The sequence below is a fragment of the Carettochelys insculpta genome, chromosome 6, assembly GCF_033958435.1.
Source record: "Carettochelys insculpta isolate YL-2023 chromosome 6, ASM3395843v1, whole genome shotgun sequence".
NCBI classification, from domain to species: Eukaryota; Metazoa; Chordata; order Testudines; family Carettochelyidae; genus Carettochelys; species Carettochelys insculpta.
Window position 1 is genome coordinate 100,812,688 of NC_134142.1, and position 17,764 is coordinate 100,830,451.

The 17,764-nt window shown below is 44.0% G+C and overlaps 1 protein-coding gene across 6 annotated transcripts in view; it reads right to left on the minus strand.

Moving 5' to 3' along the window:
• The window catches only part of NAV2 (neuron navigator 2), a 359,017-nt gene that overhangs the window by 69,646 nt on the left and 271,607 nt on the right, over nucleotides 1-17,764 (minus strand). For all 6 annotated transcript variants that reach the window (XM_074997678.1, XM_074997676.1, XM_074997677.1 and 3 more), the window contains one exon: nucleotides 10,998-11,136. In XM_074997678.1, the coding sequence (XP_074853779.1) occupies nucleotides 10,998-11,136 (139 nt within the window). The remainder of the gene's footprint in view (nucleotides 1-10,997; nucleotides 11,137-17,764) is intronic.

Sequence of the window (17,764 nt, forward strand, 5' to 3'; positions counted from 1 at the left end):
GAAACCCCATTATGCCACTTTGAAACACATTAAAATCACATTAAATCCACGAAGAAAGTCAGCACATAATTTTCACTGAAATTCCTATTTCTTTTTTATATTTTGTCAGTCTGACTGAACATCCCATTTATACAGTCAGATTCCTTGAGGAGAATTCTACAACAACCATGCTTGAGGATGGACTTTTCCTCTCTATCTAGAGACAACTCTGTCAGTCCCATCACATTACCCTATATAATATCAATCCCACTCTCCATTTGCCTTTCCCTTGCCCATTACCACTGATTATAAAGAGATATATCTATTAAAATTCTCTTAATGAATTAGGTTTCCCCACAAAGCTTATTTTGTAATAAACAACTGGAAGTTTGTAATGTCACAGCCAACTATAGAAACTGACTATGACCCACATTTTGGAGAGTGGGAACTCCAGATCAGGAACACAAAGAAATAGCTAAGGTTATTCTCTATCACATCACCTTCATGGAGGCAGCTGCAAAACCACGCTTGCTTGTGTCCACCCAGTGAGTTGGGCAGAAGGATGTTTACAAAAGTCTCTCTGCTACATGCTGAAAAGCATTTTTTTTCCCATCCCAATGCCTAAGGGGAGATACGGGGGGTCAGAACCTGGTATTAGGTTTTGTAGCACTTGGAAAGACCTGGTCTTATTGAGCCAAAGAACTTTTTTAAAAAATACATTCAGATATGTAGGTAACTAGCAAAGTGTCAAAATGAAACAGAAAAATTGCACGATCATTTAATATGCCTTCTGCAAGATATTGGGCTTGTCTACACTACTGCCCTCCTTCAAAGGGAGGATGGTAAGTAGGGTGTTGGGAGTTTATTAATGAGGTGCTGCGCTGCATATGCAGCACTTCATTAAGGAAATTGCCCCCTGCGGCAACTTTGAAGTTTTAAACTTCAAAGTAACGGCTTGCATCTAGCTGCAGCTCACCCGCCGGTACTTTGAAGTGTCAGGGCAACTTTGAAGTCCCTTTGCTCCTCAAAACTCCCAACACCCTACTTACCATCCTCCCTTCGAAGGAGGGTGGCAGCGTAGACACAGCCATTGTGTTTCATTTTGAAACCTTCTATCTCCCTTAGTCTGTCCATTGTTTTATAATTTATTTTCCAGTATCACTAAGTTACATCTCTCATATTATCATATTGCCAGAGAAGTGAGGGGTTTGTTTTGTTTTTGTTTAATTTCTTTTGCTTTTTACTGTGATATTTAAAAGAGATCAAGAAAAAATAATCTAAGTGTTCAATATATGAAAGCCAACACCATAAAGTGCAATCGTTTGTTTCAGAGTTGTATGAAATAGTTGGGGACCACTTTATTTTCTTGTTATCAGGCCATTAAATGAGAAAATAGTTGAAGATTTAATGTTGACTGTGGATTCAGGGATTGTGTTTCTTTTCGGCACTTGTGGCTGCAGATCCTGTGCTGTCTAATGCAGTGTTTCTTTGAATCTTCATTCAAAATAAAAAAAGGTTATCTCATCATAACCTTGAAAAATTCCCCTTACTCTGAGAAACACAGTATTACTTTCCTCTTATCCCTCTCTCTGATGGATACACGAGTTGGGGATTAATGATTGATGCTCTAAACTTGTGAACAACAGCTTTGCCATAAACCAATAAAACCTGGCTACAACCCCCACCCCACATACATCACTCCACCACAGCTTCACTGAACTACTAAGTTTACCTGTCTTTTACAAAAAAAAATGGAACCAACAAACCCAAGCCTACCACTACCATTCATTCATCTTTTTCCTGGGTATGCTCCTCCCTGCCTAATTGTGTCTTTACCCTACAAGGCCTCCAAAATAGGAGTTGTGTCTCTTTGTCACTGAAGTGCTAAGCACACTTCTGGGTGTGATACTGAGAAATGTTCCTTTACTTTAAACTTCCTGGTTTGCCTTAGTGAAGAAAAGATAAAATCTCACCAACAAAGAATATCTAAGAGCAAGTTCTCTGACAATGTAATACTCTTGTGTTCTTCAATTTTATTTGATGCAATTATTGTATCACACTTCATTAGATGCAACTATTGTGCCACATCTTCCTTTATTTGATGCAACTATTATATCACATTTATAAGCAACACCTCCCCTGGTATTTGATACTTTGCAAGTCCACTCTTCAATCAACTTGGCTATAGATGCTGTGGTTTCATGCAGACAATGAGAACATTGATGAAGCCAGAACCCAAACACAAAGAAACTTACCATTACATCATCAGCTGAAACACAGCTGTCTGCTAGACATAAGGCACACAGGACTCAGTAAGTGAACAAGGACTGGCAAGTGACTTTTGTTGGGGAAAATGGTTGATTTCTCTGACAAAATACTTCTACCCCCCCAAGACCCTTTTTTTCTTTTCCCTTACCCCTTTACTATTGACAAAAAGCTAATGTAGAAACCACGCCTGCTTTAATCCCTTTAATTGGCCTCCAGGAAGCATCCCACAATACCCATCCTGACTGTTCTGCTCAGCAGTTTGAGCTCTGCTGCCCTGCATCCAGGTAAACAACAATCTGCCCATCTTCTTGCAAGCCCCAGGAATTTTAAATTCCACTTCCTGCTGGCTGGCTGGGTGTGGAGAGACTTCACTACATTTTATCAGGTGAACATGGCTGGCTACCACACCAAACACACTCCCATTTGGACAACTGCGGAGCTGTTGGATCTGATCAGTACATGGGAAGTCTGTGCAGTCCCAGTTGCACTTGACTCATAGAAAGTGGGATATCTATGGGCACATTTCTTGAGGTTTATGTGAAAAGGACTATGATTGGGAGATGCTGCAGCACAGAGCTAAGATAAAAGAAGCTGAGACAGGCACACAACAAGGCAAGAGAGGCAAACCATTGCTCCGGTGCTGCACCTAAGACCTGCTGTTTCTATAAGGAGATGTATGCTACTGTCAGTGGAGATCCCACCTCCATTGCCATGAGCCCCCTGGATACTCTGGAAGTGGTGACAAGAGGACCACAGAAAAAGAAGAGGTGAAGATAGATGAGAATGTGGAACTCCCAGTGTGGTTGCCCAGTGGGGCAGGCAGCCAGGAACCGTTTTCCACTCCTGAGGTGCCTAGCCAGTCTCAGCAGTTGCTCTCTGGGAAGCAGGAAGCAAGAGATAAGACACAGAGTAAATGACTCTGGGTTCTGTTGTGCACAGGTGAGTTCAGAGATATCTGCCATCCCACTTAATACATACTAGCAGAGGCTTTTTTTTTCTCTCCCTCTTTCCTTTCCCCCCCATCTAGCTGATTCTTCAGTTTTTTTCTCTGTTATCAGTTAGTTATTCTCCAGATCTGATGAAGTGGGCCTTTCCCACGAAAGCTCATCAAGTAATAAATTATATTGTTACTCTTTAAGGTGCTACAGGACTGCTTTTTTATTTGGTGAAGATACAGACTAACACAACTCCCTCTCTGAGATACTTCACAGAGTTAGTCCTCTGTAGCAGGATGCAATTTAATGCCCTAACAGTCAACTTCATCACGCAGATTGGTTTGTGACTGACTGTAGCAGTCTAGACTCACTAGCTTCCAGACAGCAATTTCCATTCTCTTCTCTACCAACAGGACAGCACTTATTCTTGCATCCTTATGCCACAAATCTGGGGCCAACTCAGCACACAGCTCCAGGAAGGTGATTTTTCACATCTGAAAGTTCTGTAGCCACTGCTCTTTGTCCCATACTTCCACAACAATGCGATCCTAGAATTCACTGCTTTCCCTACCCCAAAAGTGAAAATCTACCCGATGCAGCTGCTCTGTGAGTGTCAAAGGCAATGCTAAGCTGCCGCTGTCCATATCATGCAGAATGCTGGGTGCCTGTGAGCCTTGCTCTGTCAGTAACTTCATGATTAACTGTGCTGCCATATGCGATATCCTGACAACACTTAACAGAGCATAGGAGAGAAGTGCAGGATCCAACCCTTCTTACTACATATGCTATGCACAGCAAAGAATAGCAATTGAAAACAAATGATGCAAAAGTCAGCTGGAAGTCAAGGAGGGCTGGGACACAAAGCAGTGCATGACAGCACATTTAGCAGGGTCCCAAGATGTGCTGCACTTCGCTCTACTTTCCCACAACCCCTAAATACACATACCCACAGTGCATTGCCTATGTTGTTGATTATGGTGCCTCCAATGTGGACATGATCTGTTGACACAAGGAGCAAGTGTGGACTTTTTTTTAATGTCATTTTTCAGGTGCTGACATAGGTTTGGTCATCAAAACTCAGCTGTGTAGACAAAGCCTTAGACCATTATGATGATAGCAAACATAGAGATTTGCCTGGTTTACAAATGTTCCATTTAAAAGCTTAGCTAACTTCCTTTTCAAATAATGGGTCTTGATTTTTCATAAGTCTTCTTCAACCCTTTTGTATTTTACTGTTGCTGTTACGCATGTGGAGAAATTGGTTTTTCTTGTAAATGATTTTAACTTGTAAACAATCTTCCAGTTCTTGCTATAGTGCGAGTCCTTTTCAAATGTCTCCTAATTCTAAATCCCCAGCAGAAGATGTGTATGATGGGATGTTGTTGGAGGTGGAGGGCATTGGTTGCTGTGGGAAGGAACAACCTCCATGACTTTCCTGCATAGATTTAAACTTTACAGTAAACCCTCGATTTTACAGACCCCAATTTAGTGGATAACGGAACAAAGATGTCCACCAGAGCCCCATTGTTCCCAAAGCCTGCTTTATTGGGGCTTGTAACATTCTAAATCCTGTCCCGCCAAAAACATAAGGAACGTACCCAAGGTGCTGGAGCTGCCACTGCCTGGACCACTGCTGCTGCTACCGGAGCTACCACGCGCTTCTCTCACCAAGGGTGCAGTGCATATGTAAGTAGACAGCACTCGCCTAGAGCTCCACCCCTGGTGGGAGGAGTGTGTGGTGGCTCTAGTGGTGGTGGCAGCTCCAGCCACGTGGTGCATATCCGTCCAGCTGCATGGTGAGGGTGGTTCCAGCCATGCAGCGGGGGATAGCTCTAGCTCCATGGCATGCGATGCAGGGCCCTCTGCAGTGGTGCCGCGTGGGGCCCACGCCAGCTGCACAGAGCAGGGCAGCACCAGGCATGGTGGTGAGCTGGCTCCAGCCATGGCAGCGAGCTCTGGCTCCTCCAGCGGCAGCAGTGACTCAATCAGCAGTGATCTGGTGAGTCCCTGGTTTTTCTGGGGGAAGGAGGGGAGCCTGGCATGGGGGCAGTAAATCCTCAGATTTAATGGACTCCCCTTTCCCTATTAGTTCATTAAATGTAGGGTTTACTGTATCACTTTATAGTCTGCTTTCCAGAGATGATGAATTCACACAGCTCCCACTGGTTTCAGCTAAAGCTGTGGATGCTCATCACCTCTAAGTCTTGTACTTAGTATAATTAGATTTGTTTCTATTTCCCTTTCTTGTTTCTTTTCTTCTGATAATAATGTGTATGTTTTTCTGATTACATCTACCCTACAGAGACTAACTCGTGAGGGCCCACCCTCTTTCACGTGTTGTGTTGTTGGTTTGGGCTCCCCGTTTCACAGGCATAAGCTCCACAGTCTCTCTAATTATTTGAAATCCAAACCCTGCATTCCCTTAAACAGATGTTGTAAGACCACAACTAGGTTAAAAGCTTTGAACCTGTGGCACGGGAAGCAAAGCAGTAGGGAACCTTGAAAACTGGCGTGCCACATCCCTGTGTGCTGTGACGATCCCGGTGCCAGATCTTTGTGGCTCACCACAGAGAAGAAGGCAAATGTGGATAGGCAAAGACCATAATATATGAGTCTAAACAAAAAAACACAAGAGCGGGAGGGTTGTGGTAGCGAATCTATACACTCCCAAACTGAGCATGATTCCCACAGTCAATTTACATGCTCTGTTTGTCAGTTTAGGATTTGACTTTTAAGAGGTGAAATAAATTTTTTTAAATAATAATTTGCAGTTAAGAGCACCTTACAGTTAAGGACAGATGAGCACTTTACAGATATTCTTTAAAAATGTAAATATTTTTGTAAGGTAGTCTTATAATTCTCACACACAGGCACTATAAAATGGTAAAGTGAGCACAGAGAAGTTAAATCAGGTAAGTAGGCAAGTAAACAGCAGGATTGTAAATATAACTCATTTATCTTGGGTGTGACCCAAAAAAGCTCTTCATATCAAAGGGGAAGTAGGATGCATTCTCATTCACCAAAGAATGTCATGGGAGGCCTCAATGAAAACTGGTGTCATCCTGGTCATCAATCATCATCAAAGGTGTGCACAGATACACTGAAAATAATGTTTGTAGAGTCTATACAAAGGTATAGCCACCAGCCAAGAGGAAAAAGCAGGGTTTCCTCCTGAGAAGAGGTAAGAAACATGCATCTCTTATTTGGGATGTATATTAAGCTAACACAATGAATTCCCTTTTACACACTAACAGAGAGGTGGCTGTGTTAGTCTGTACTCCAACAAACAAAACCAGCAGAAAGGTAGCATGTTCAAGACTAACAAAATGATTTATTCGGTGATGAGCTTTCGTGGGACAGACCTACATCATCTGATCATTTCTGCTGTTTTCCCTTTTACATACAAAGTCAAATATTAATGAAAAGAAAGAAAATCAACAGGAAAGGAGTACACAGGAAAAAACAAGCCAGGAATAAACAAAATGAACTTTCGTGGTATTTCTAGGGGACAAAGAAGACCATACTCCTAGGAAAAAAAGAGAGAGGACAGCTGCATGTAAGAAAACAGGAGCTTAGCAAACTTTGGTTGAAAACACAGAAGAGAACTTCAGGTGAGATAAATCTTTACTCGGTATCATCACCTATTACTAAAGTTTATCCTCTAGAAATGTAAGGAATTTGTTTATATATAACCATTTTCCCATTGTGCTCATTCACAATATCTTGAATCTCTAGTTTTTCATAATAAATCTTTCTTGTTTTCCCTCTATGTCCATGCTCTAGTATTAAGCAAAGAGCTGGTCCTAAGTTGCATCATACAAACAGGTGTGTTTACCATTCCTTTGAGAATAGTGGACCTGGTATTTTTGTTAGCATTCAATGGATAAGGGACTGCAAACTACAGGAAATTTGTGGAAAGCGTGTGTGCCATTCACTAACATGTAAAGAGGGAACTGTGAGGATTTAGAAGGTAAAGAGGGAACTGTGGGGATTTAGAAGGTAGTACTTTTGTTGTGAGAGGTGAGTGGATTCAGGGAGCTGACTCACAGCAGCCACAGCCACAGCTGCTGGATGCTTAAGGACTGGTGCAGGTGAGGTGCCTCACAACCCCGGGGAGCACTGCTATTCCAATCATTATATTTTGTAGTCTGTTTGAATTTTGGGAGCTACTGTCCTACCACGTTTGCATTCCCTGGGATGCTAGAAAGTTTATGGGAGAAGGGAAAGTAAGTTTGGTGGTACTAGCAACTTGTCTCCTCTCAGAGATCCATCCTGAACCTGAGCCACTAAGAGGCATGAGTCAAAACTGAGCATCTCATTTTAGAATAATATTTTGCATTAACACAAAGACTAAAACACATTTAAGGTCCCAAAGCACTTTAGCAACCCTTACGCCTGTTCTCAATAGGTGCTGAGTATCTGCAACTGTCAGTGAAATCAATGGGCGTCATGAGTGTTCAGCCTTTCTTAGCATCAGTTTCATATACAAACATCACTGAAGTGTATGACACCCAAGTGGAACAAACTTGCTCCATGTGACTAGGGAATGACTTCATATTATGCTCAAGGAAAGATGATAAAATGCATAAGTGGTAGTGTATCTGGCTAAAGGAGCCAGGTTTGAAGTTGCGAGAGAGAGAGAGAAATCAATGAGTTCTCACCACATAGCAGTGAAGAACCCTCAAGGGATGCCATTGCACTGACGCCTCTAACATGAGACGAGAAGACCGTTAGAAGTATTTGCTCCAGACTCATTACGAATCCCAAGACTAAACAGGAGAGAAGGAAAGAATCCCAGAGGGCGTTGATGTCTAGTAGCTGCTGGAAGGAGCCATTACTCCATCAGAAGTAGTAGTGGCTTGAGAAGGAAAAGTTAAGGAGGCATTAGACGATAGAAAAGTTGGGAAAAGAATGAAGGGAATCCCTTGCCTCTTCTGGTAAAGAGAGAGAGCCCACAAGCTCCATTACATCTTAGGAAATGTTCCCCTGAGCCACACCATTTGGGAAGGGAGAGTATTGGCCCCTTTGGGGACCAGCCAATGTTTATGGCCCAGGGCCAGCCAGCCCCTGACATGTGGTGCCATGGGGGGCCAGCCCCAGAGATTGCTGGGCAATCTATTGACATGATTCCATCAATTGCACACCTGAGCCAGCCCTGTAAAATTTCTGTGTTGGGGGCCAGCTCCCTCCCTCAACATATGGTAGCTTGGGGCAGCCAGCCCCCTACAATATCTGTAGCATGGGGCCAGCCCCCCGGTGCATGGTGCCTTGGGGACGCCAGCACTGGAGACTGTCTAGCAACCTGTTGACACGGTTCAGGCAGTTGTATGCCGGGGGGCGACAGGCCCCTAAAATATCTGTGGCACTGGGCCAGCCCCCCACAGCACATGGTGCCTTGTGGGGCCAGCCCCACAAAATTTCTGCGTCAGCACATAGTGTAAATTTCAGAGTTTGAAGCTTTTAAGAATGATCCCCATAAAATGTGAAGCAAAGAAAATAAGTTTCTCATAAGGAAGGAAACTTCACCCCATGCAGGGCTGGGCATGCTCTTCTCTGGAAGCATAGTCTGTGCTGCACAGCTGCCACATGGTGTGGTGGGGCAGGGATAGCCCACCAGCCACATGGCACCTACGGGCTTGCTACCCTGTACAAATGCGAAGGGCAGAAAAGAACTTTCTCAGGCTCTCCTGCTAATCTTGTGCATGGAAGAAGCCTTCACCCCATGCAGGGCAGGGCAGGACATGCCCCTGCCTAAAAGCATGGTCCCCAAAGCCCAGTTGCCAGGTGGTATGGTGGGGTAGGGGCTGGTCCATCTGCCACATAGTGCTTGGGAGAGAGGGGGTGGTCTAGCCATGTGGTGTGGCGGGCCAGGTGCTAACTTGCCAGCTGAAATGAGATCCTGGCTCTCCTGATGGCTCCATAATGGGGTTCTTTTGTGACCCTGAGAAATCATGGCTAGATGCAATTGCCATGCTGGCGAGAAAGAAAATGAACTCAAATTGCCAGGCTTCCTGCTCCTACTTCCTGCACACCCAGGCTACGTCTACACGTGAAGCCAACATCGAAATAGCTTATTTCGATGTAGCAACATCGAAATAGGCTATTTCGATGAGTAACATCTACACGTCCTCCAGGGCTGGCAACGTCGATGTTCAACTTCGACGTTGCGTGGCACCACATCAAAATAGGTGCTGCGAGGGAACGTCTACACGCCAAAGTAGCACACATCGAAATAAGGGTGCCAGGAACAGCTGCAGACAGGGTCACAGGGCGGACTCAACAGCAAGCCGCTCCCTTAAAGGGCCCCTCCGAGACACAGTTGCACTAAACAACACAAGATACACAGAGCCTACAACTGGTTGCAGACCCTGTGCCTGCAGCATGGATCCCCAGCCTCCGCAGCAGCAGCCAGAAGCCCTGGGCTAAGGGCTGCTGCCCACGGTGACCATAGAGCCCCGCAGGGGCTGGAGAGAGAGCATCTCTCAACCCCTCAGCTGATGGCCGCCATGGCGGACCCCGCTATTTCGAAGTTGCGGGATGCGCAACGACTACACGGTCCCTACTTCGACGTTGAACGTCGAAGTAGGGCGCTATTCCTATCCCCTCATGGGGTTAGCGACTTCGACGTCTCGCCGCCTAACGTCGAAGTTAACTTCGAAATAGCGCCCGGCGCGTGTAGCCGTGACGGGCGCTATTTCGAAGTTAGTGCCGCTACTTCGAAGTAGCGTGCACGTGTAGACACAGCTCCAGAGAGCAGCTGAGGTAGAAGTAGCCAGAACGGACACATTCGGGGAACTGTGGGATACCTCTGGAGGCTGACAAAATAGATTTAAAGTTTCTAAGGTAGCACTAATTTGACCATTTAAATTCAAACTTGGCATTATACTGCATTGAAGGGGCGGGGAGAGAAAGTCAAACTTAAAATCAACCTAATGATATTTGCAGTGAAGACAGTCACATTGTAAAATCAAGCTAAGTACCTTAAAATTGACTTTATGCTGCAGTGTAGCCATAGTCTAGCACGTAGCACGATTCAGAGCAATTATGGGAAATAATATCTGCCCTCTTTTAAAGCACAAAAATATTACAATAGCTAATCAAACTCCTCTTAAAGTGTCCTTCCCAGTTAGCGAATATCAGAAATTCTTATTTGATCATTCCATTTACACCCAGTACTCTCCAGAAAACACACTTGTGCACAGATGGCACAATGTACTTTGATAAATGGATGTATGAAGTGTACTGTTAAAAGGAGAAAAGGGAGTTAAAGAGAAAAGGAACACTGAAAAACCGGACTTGCTTTCCAAGCAGGAAGTCTGTTAAAAAAAAGAAAGTGAAATAATGTTTTGAAAGGTTAAAAATGTATAAAAAAGGTAATGAATTCTGCAACTCTTAATTTTTCTGGGTAGCAAGTAGTCCCACTGATTCAATGGGACCAGCTCTGCAGTAACTTGCTACTGAACATCAGCAAAGGAGGCAGAATTGGGCCTGCAAGGCTGAAAGTGCTCAGAGTAAAATATTAAACACTGATCAAAATAAATTTTGACAGCAGGAGTTTGTTATTTTATTTATGGTCAGGTTTCCAACAGTTTCAGCATGAGTTGCTAAAAGGCTGTAAAGGAGCCAAATGTCACAGTCTAGGGTTACTATTATAAGAAATATACTGATGTATTTCATTCTCCATTTCAAAAAAGCACTGAACTGTTGAAAGGATCAAGTAAAAGATAGACACAATTCCTTTAAGAGAATGAACCCATTGTTTGGAGAAAATAACAAATCCACAAATGTATGTCTCAAAGGAAACAGAAATCTTACCTGGGCATCTATGTTTTTACGGGAGGAGGCTGGAGTGTTGGCATAGGAGCTGATGGAGGAGCTAGTGTTAATGTCATCAGTACTGAGGTTATCTATGGTGTCACTGATCCCACTGCTGACAGAGCTGCTGTCATCCCAGCTGTGGAAAGAAGCACACACTTTATATCCAAGCAAGGCAACCCTACAGTCGTTGAGGAATCAAAAGAAACAAAAGTGATAAACCAAAGTTTCATGATGACAAATATGACTGATGCAGCTATGTCCTAAGTGTATCTTTGACCAGCATAACGCTGTTCTCCTTGAGCTATTTTCCAGTGCATGTCATATTTGATACCATAGTTCTGCATTAGCAATGACATCCTGCAACTAGGATATTGGCTCAGCCCCCAGTTTGTATAGCAAAACAAAGTTTAAACTAAACATCACTCCTTCCTGCCAGTCCCAGAAGAGAAAATAGCATGTTTAAGAAGATACTTCTTGACAGATGAAGCAGAACTATGCTGCCTCATCAGCAGGGGCAGGAACTTAAATTTACCAGCAAAATTTTAGACTCTGTCTTACTAACTCAACCTAGATAACAAACTATCATGTTCCATCACCAGCAATACTGCCACTGTCAGCCAGCCGGTTATAGTTCTTAAAGTTTTAATCAATGAATGCATTTGCCGTTTAACTAATGCATAACTCCACTGACACTTACATTCATATTCCTGCCAATTAGGTGAGATAATAGCTTATTATTTAAGACTAGCTTTTCCAGCATATGATAACTGCAGCTTTTTTCACCAAATATGAAAGACACTACTGGGGCTTAACACAAAAAAACCCCCAACCATATAGTTACAGCTACTGGAAGGTCATACCAGACAAAAAAAAATTGTAACATCAGCAAAGACATGCCACCTTTAATGTGCATTTAAAATAACCTGCTGAAGTAAAGATTTACAAACTAGTACACAATGGCTACTTTTCCCAAGGATAGTAAAGCCCCATTTGAATAACTGTCCTACAGGTAATTCTCCAAAACTGCCTTTGGAGCTCTTGCAGCCTGCTGGCAAATACACATTTCAAAACATGTACATGCAAATATTTCATAGACAAAATGTTAGAAATATAAAACAAAAATATAAGATTTTTAAATTAACTCTAAGAAACATTGGCACAAATAAGTTAGACCCTACAACAATTTTATTGAAATTGCAGTTTTCTGGTATTCCAGATCATTCTGTATAACAAAACAGTATTCTCACACTCTGACAGGCCCCCTTGTTCAGCAGGACACTTAAGCATGCACCTAATGTTGAGTACCTAGGTAGTCCTATTGACATCAGTCAGTTCCCTTGACTTCAATTAGCCTGACTACATGCTTACTGTGAGGCATGCGGTTGCTGAATTGGAGAAATAATTCCCAGGGCATTATGCAGAAATCTCTCTCTCTCTCTCTCTCAATCTCTCTCTCTCTTTCTCTTTCTGTCTCTGTGTGTGTGTGTGTGTGTGTGTGTGTGTGTACACATGCACCATTTTTGCAAATGTGGACCACCAACACCCCCATCCCCAGCTGGCCCTACACCTCTCCCTTAGCATCCCTGCTGCTGGAGGCCAGGCCTGTGTGCACCTGGGCCCCTGCTGCCCTACCCATCTTCCCTCCCTCCTACTTGCCCTGCGTGCCAGGGTCCTGGCTGCTGTGCAACCAGGGCTCTCCCCAGCCCTGCACATGCACCAGGGCTCTCCTGACAGCATACAGGGTGGGAGAGCAGTGTTTTCCATCCTTGGATGGGTTGAATTTTCTTTTCTTCTGTTAAAATTTCTTACGTATAACACTAGTAACAAGGTGGGGTGTGGATGTGCCCGATCAATAGGAACAAAAACCCTAGATATAAATATATATTGTGAAGAGTCCATAGGTGTGGAAGAAAATATATTACACTGTGGGATAATTAAGCAGGAGCAATCCTAATGATGTTTATTTAATATGGGTTATCTTACCTGGCCTCTGGGGCCCAGGACACCAGGGCTGGGCTCAAACTGAAGCCAGGCCACTGCCACAGCCGCTCAGAATGAAACATCTCCCTTCTTCCACAACGACCCAAAATCTCCCATGCCTCATTGAGTCCAAAGATCCCAAACACTCCACCTCTGCTCAGCCCAAAGATCCCCCACCTCCAGCTCAGGCCAAGAACCCCCAAACTCCACCCCCAACTTGACCCAAAGATCCAAAGATTCCTCCCCACCTCCTCCTTGGCCTGGGCATGGGGTGCATATTATCTGTGATGGGGGTGGGTGACAGCAGCTGCTGCATGGGCTTGCCTCCCCTCGACCTCCTCCCCTCACCCCCTGCACTCACCACGCAGTGCTCTGCTACTGCCCCCCAGCCTGCTAAGCCCCAGTTCTCTGCTGGTGACTGGGTGACCTCCAGTCACCCAGGGGAGCTCAGCAGGCAGAGGAAGGCAGCAGAGCAATGCATGGTGAGAGAGTGTGTTGTGGGGGTAGACAACCTCCTGAGGCTGCTGTTGCCAGTGCCACCTCTCTCCTGTCCCAGGTGATCCCCAGCTGGTCTGGTCAGGGAGGGAACCAGGGATCAGGATGAGGGTGGATGGGGAAGGGATGGGGCAGCCCATGAGGAGATGCAAATGCATCCAATACATTCCCTGCCCCCCTATCCATATATGGGCATGATGCTGATGAACAAGGCCAGAAAGATGTATGTGACTCTGCTGACTGCTGTGGCTTTAAACAGATGCTGCAAAGAATATTGGTTTAAATATTCAATCTACTTATATTTATTGTGCTCTGATGGAGAAAGTGAAGCATTTAAACTTCCTTAAAAACTTACCTACTTCAATACCTGTTTAAATAACAAAGAATTGCAACGTATGTGGGGCCCAACTTGCATTTTGCCTGGAAACAGCCAAATTACACTGTTCTTGGAACAAAGCTGATGATACACAAACAAAGCTCTTTGGATAGGATAAGATGCTGCATAAGCTAAAATCAGCCATGTCCGTTTGAGCTTTACTTGAAAGCATTTTAGAGTGGGGTGGGGAAAATCAGTCTTTAACAAAATGGAGAAGAATTAAATGGGCAGGAAAAAGAAACCTTGCACTATTTTGAAGAGAAAGGGTTTTTTGTGTTTTTGGTTTTTTAAGGCTATATCAGCAAATACTTTGAACCGTATCTTCAAGCAAGACAGACTGTTGACTTTATTTTACTATAACTGTTGTACTCCGGAGTTCATATATAAGATCTTAACTGAAGTAGCTTTATCTGCTACTTGGCCAAATCTTCAAAAGTGACATCTATATAGCATACATCCCAATATAAAAAGGAAGAAGATTTAATTGAGCCAATTAAACACATGCATGCATATTTTCAACTCACTTTTCAATCCAGTATATGTAAAAGTTATTCATCCAGTACACTAAAGAAATAATATGGAGAGTAGTACATAGGTTATAATATATCCTACAGTTTCTTTGAATATGGTATATAAATCTTTCCTATCACATACACAGGTTCATAAAAAACTTAAGAGCTACAAAAAATGTATCATATCTTTGGGTACAACCCCATGTATCTCCCCTTCCAGAATACAGTCTCTTCATAGGGAACATAATCAGTTACCCAAATGATATATGTCCATTTCACATTGTTTCTTTAAAAGATGCCCACAAACCACACGCATTAGTTCACACGGTTACCTTGTTCTCTGTCTTGATGGTTAAAGTCAAAAGAGAGGAAGCAGGAAGGGAAATCTAGCAGCCCTCACAATTACAGCATTCCTGGCTCTCTGAGCCATGATAACTGTTTTGTAATTTAACTGGTGCAATTAATAATTTCTGATGTCAGCAGAAGTTAGTTCAGCCATAATGCAAAACTGGAGCCTTTGGGCTTTCCTTCACCCACTTGGTCAATCAACTGAAACTCTACTTTGATACTCAAAACTACACAACTTCTTAGAAGTATATTCATTTCAACCTCGTCCCATGTGAATGGAAGTCATACAGCAATGCTATCCAAGAATATCAGCACAACTGAAAACAAATCAGATTGTAAATGGGGTCAAGATATAGTCTGAGATTTCTGGCATTGTAACATGTGAAGTGATAAGAGACATCCAATGATGTAGCAAGATGCTTGAGAGGCCTGGAGATTTCACAACTCTCAGGCTACGTCTACACGTGCAGCCAACATCGAAATAGCTTATTTCGATGTGGCGACATCGAAATAGTCTATTTCGATGAAGAACGTCTACACGTCCTCCAGGGCCAGCAACGTCGATGTTCAACTTCAACGTTGCTCAGCCCAACATCGAAATAGGCGCAGCGAGGGAACGTCTACACGTCAAAGTAGCACACATCGAAATAGGGATGCCAGGCACAGCTGCAGACAGGGTCACAGGGCGGACTCAACAGCAAGCCGCTCCCTTAAAGGGCCCCTCCCAGACACAGTTGCACTAAACAACACAAGATACACAGAGCTGACAACTGGTTGCAGACCCTGTGCCTGCAGCATACATCCCCAGCTGCCGCAGAAGCAGCCAGAAGCCCTGGGCTAAGGGCTGCTGCCCACGGTGACCATAGAGCCCCGCAGGGGCTGGAGAGAGAGCATCTCTCAACCCCCCAGCTGATGGCCGCCATGGAGGACCCGGCAATTTCGACGTTGCGGGACGCGGATCGTCTACACGGTCCCTACTTCGACATTGAACGTCGAAGTAGGGCGCTATTCCTATCTCCTCATGAGGTTAGCGACTTCGACGTCTCGCCGCCTAACGTCGAAGTTAACTTCGAAATAGCGCCCGACGCGTGTAGACGCGACGGGTGCTATTTCGAAGTTGGTGCCGCTACTTCGAAGTAGCGTGCACGTGTAGACGCAGCTTCAGAGTCATAGGGCCATCAAGTTTAAGATATCACTATTTCATTTAGTCTGATCTGTATGTCACAGGCCACCAACACCAGCCAACACACATGTATAATTTAAGAGTCAACTAATGGAAATAAGAAAAAAAGCCCTACACACCACAAAACACTAGACTATTATTATGTACCACTGCAGCATGCAGGAAGGACTGATTTGCACCAGTGCTCAAGGACCCTATAATGGCAGGAAAATAACTAATGATATATACCCACATAATGCTGGTGAGTGACACATACCCATACCCAAGGTATGCTCACGGTCACTGCCAAACTGACCCCAGTGAAAAATTAACTTCAGGTTAGGCCTTTAATCATTTGAATCAATCATACTGAATCAGTTGAATCAATGGACATTTGAGTGATAAGTATCAGTCAAGAACGGTCCCAAATGATACACTGAAGAACATACTGTATGATACCACTACTAGTTATCTTTGGCTGATGCTATAGTTGAAAGATCATCTGATTTTTGGTGCCCTAAATTGAAAATAAAGATTAAGCCGAATGGCCTACTATCAACATATCACATCAAATATTTTCATATATAACATAAAACAAGAGTTTTTATGACTGCTGATGGAGTTGGGGGATGGTTCTTGTCAGGCATCCAACTGTTGGCCTAACTCTCGCATACCTTACCCTGTTCCAGTGTGTGGCTCAGCACCTCAGACAAAAGGCTGACACAAGTGATGAATTAACTAAAGGACCTTGGGTTTTCACCCACACACAGTTACTGTTCCTCCCACCCACACACACTGCTCCTCCTGTTCCCAAGCTGCCATCACGATCTCTGCCAGCACAGGAATACGATGTCTTCCATAGTAGCAATTATTCCTAAGCAATGGTGAGTGAGTGAGGTTCCAGAGCATGGGGGTCAGGGAGGGAGCACCAGCCACATGCCCCCCTCAGCCCCAAGCCCCTCCCACCCTTGTTCCACCCTTGCCCCTTCCCTTCGCATCTTTGCTCTACCTCTGCCTTGCCCCCACCTGCCTCTTCTTGTGGAAGCATCATACTTCTGCTCAGTGCGGAGGCAGTCCTGCTTCTCCCTGGAGCAGCACGGCCTACAAACACTTCATGCTTGTGGCCCCTCCTGTACCCCCCACATGCAGCCCCTGCTTTTAAGAGATACTTCAGAGTACTGCACCCCAGTCTTTCCCCGACTTTTATCACCTGGAAGTAACTAAGACTATGAGTGGCTAAGCAGGGTAACCAATTATCTGGGAAGGTTCTGGATTCTCTGTCACTTTAGGAATGCATTAGGCAATCAAGCATCAGAGATGAACAATACTTAGTCCTACCACAGTGAAGGGGATTGGACTAGATGACCTGTCATGGTCCTTTCCAATCCTACATTTCTGTGATTTTAAGATTATTCTTGTGGGTCTCCCACATAAATAACTAGGCTAAATACTCATACACAGATTTCTCATTAGCAGTCAGGACTGCAAACCCAATTAATGGTCAGGTTACAGTTTGTTGTTTTAACCCCTTTTCCCCCAACAATCTGTCAGCATGTTTCCTTTTAATACTATTCTTGCCCACCAAAATGTCTGCTTTTGTCTATGTGGAAGATGCACAGGTATTACCAGGTAATCCTCAGGACAGCCCATGACTTCAGAAGTCTTCCATATTAGCATATTCAGTTGAAATAGTCAATTAAATCATTACTAACTAGTGCCGTTATCAAAATTTGAATTTTGCACTCATACTGATTTGTGTGTTTTACGGCTTTTCTCTGGAGATTCAAAATCAAGAACAAAACTACAGTGAATGGCTCAAAAGGATCCTGTGTCAAAGAGAGGAAGCAGAGGCTTGGGGCATCTACTGTGTTTCAACTGAAAACATGGTCAT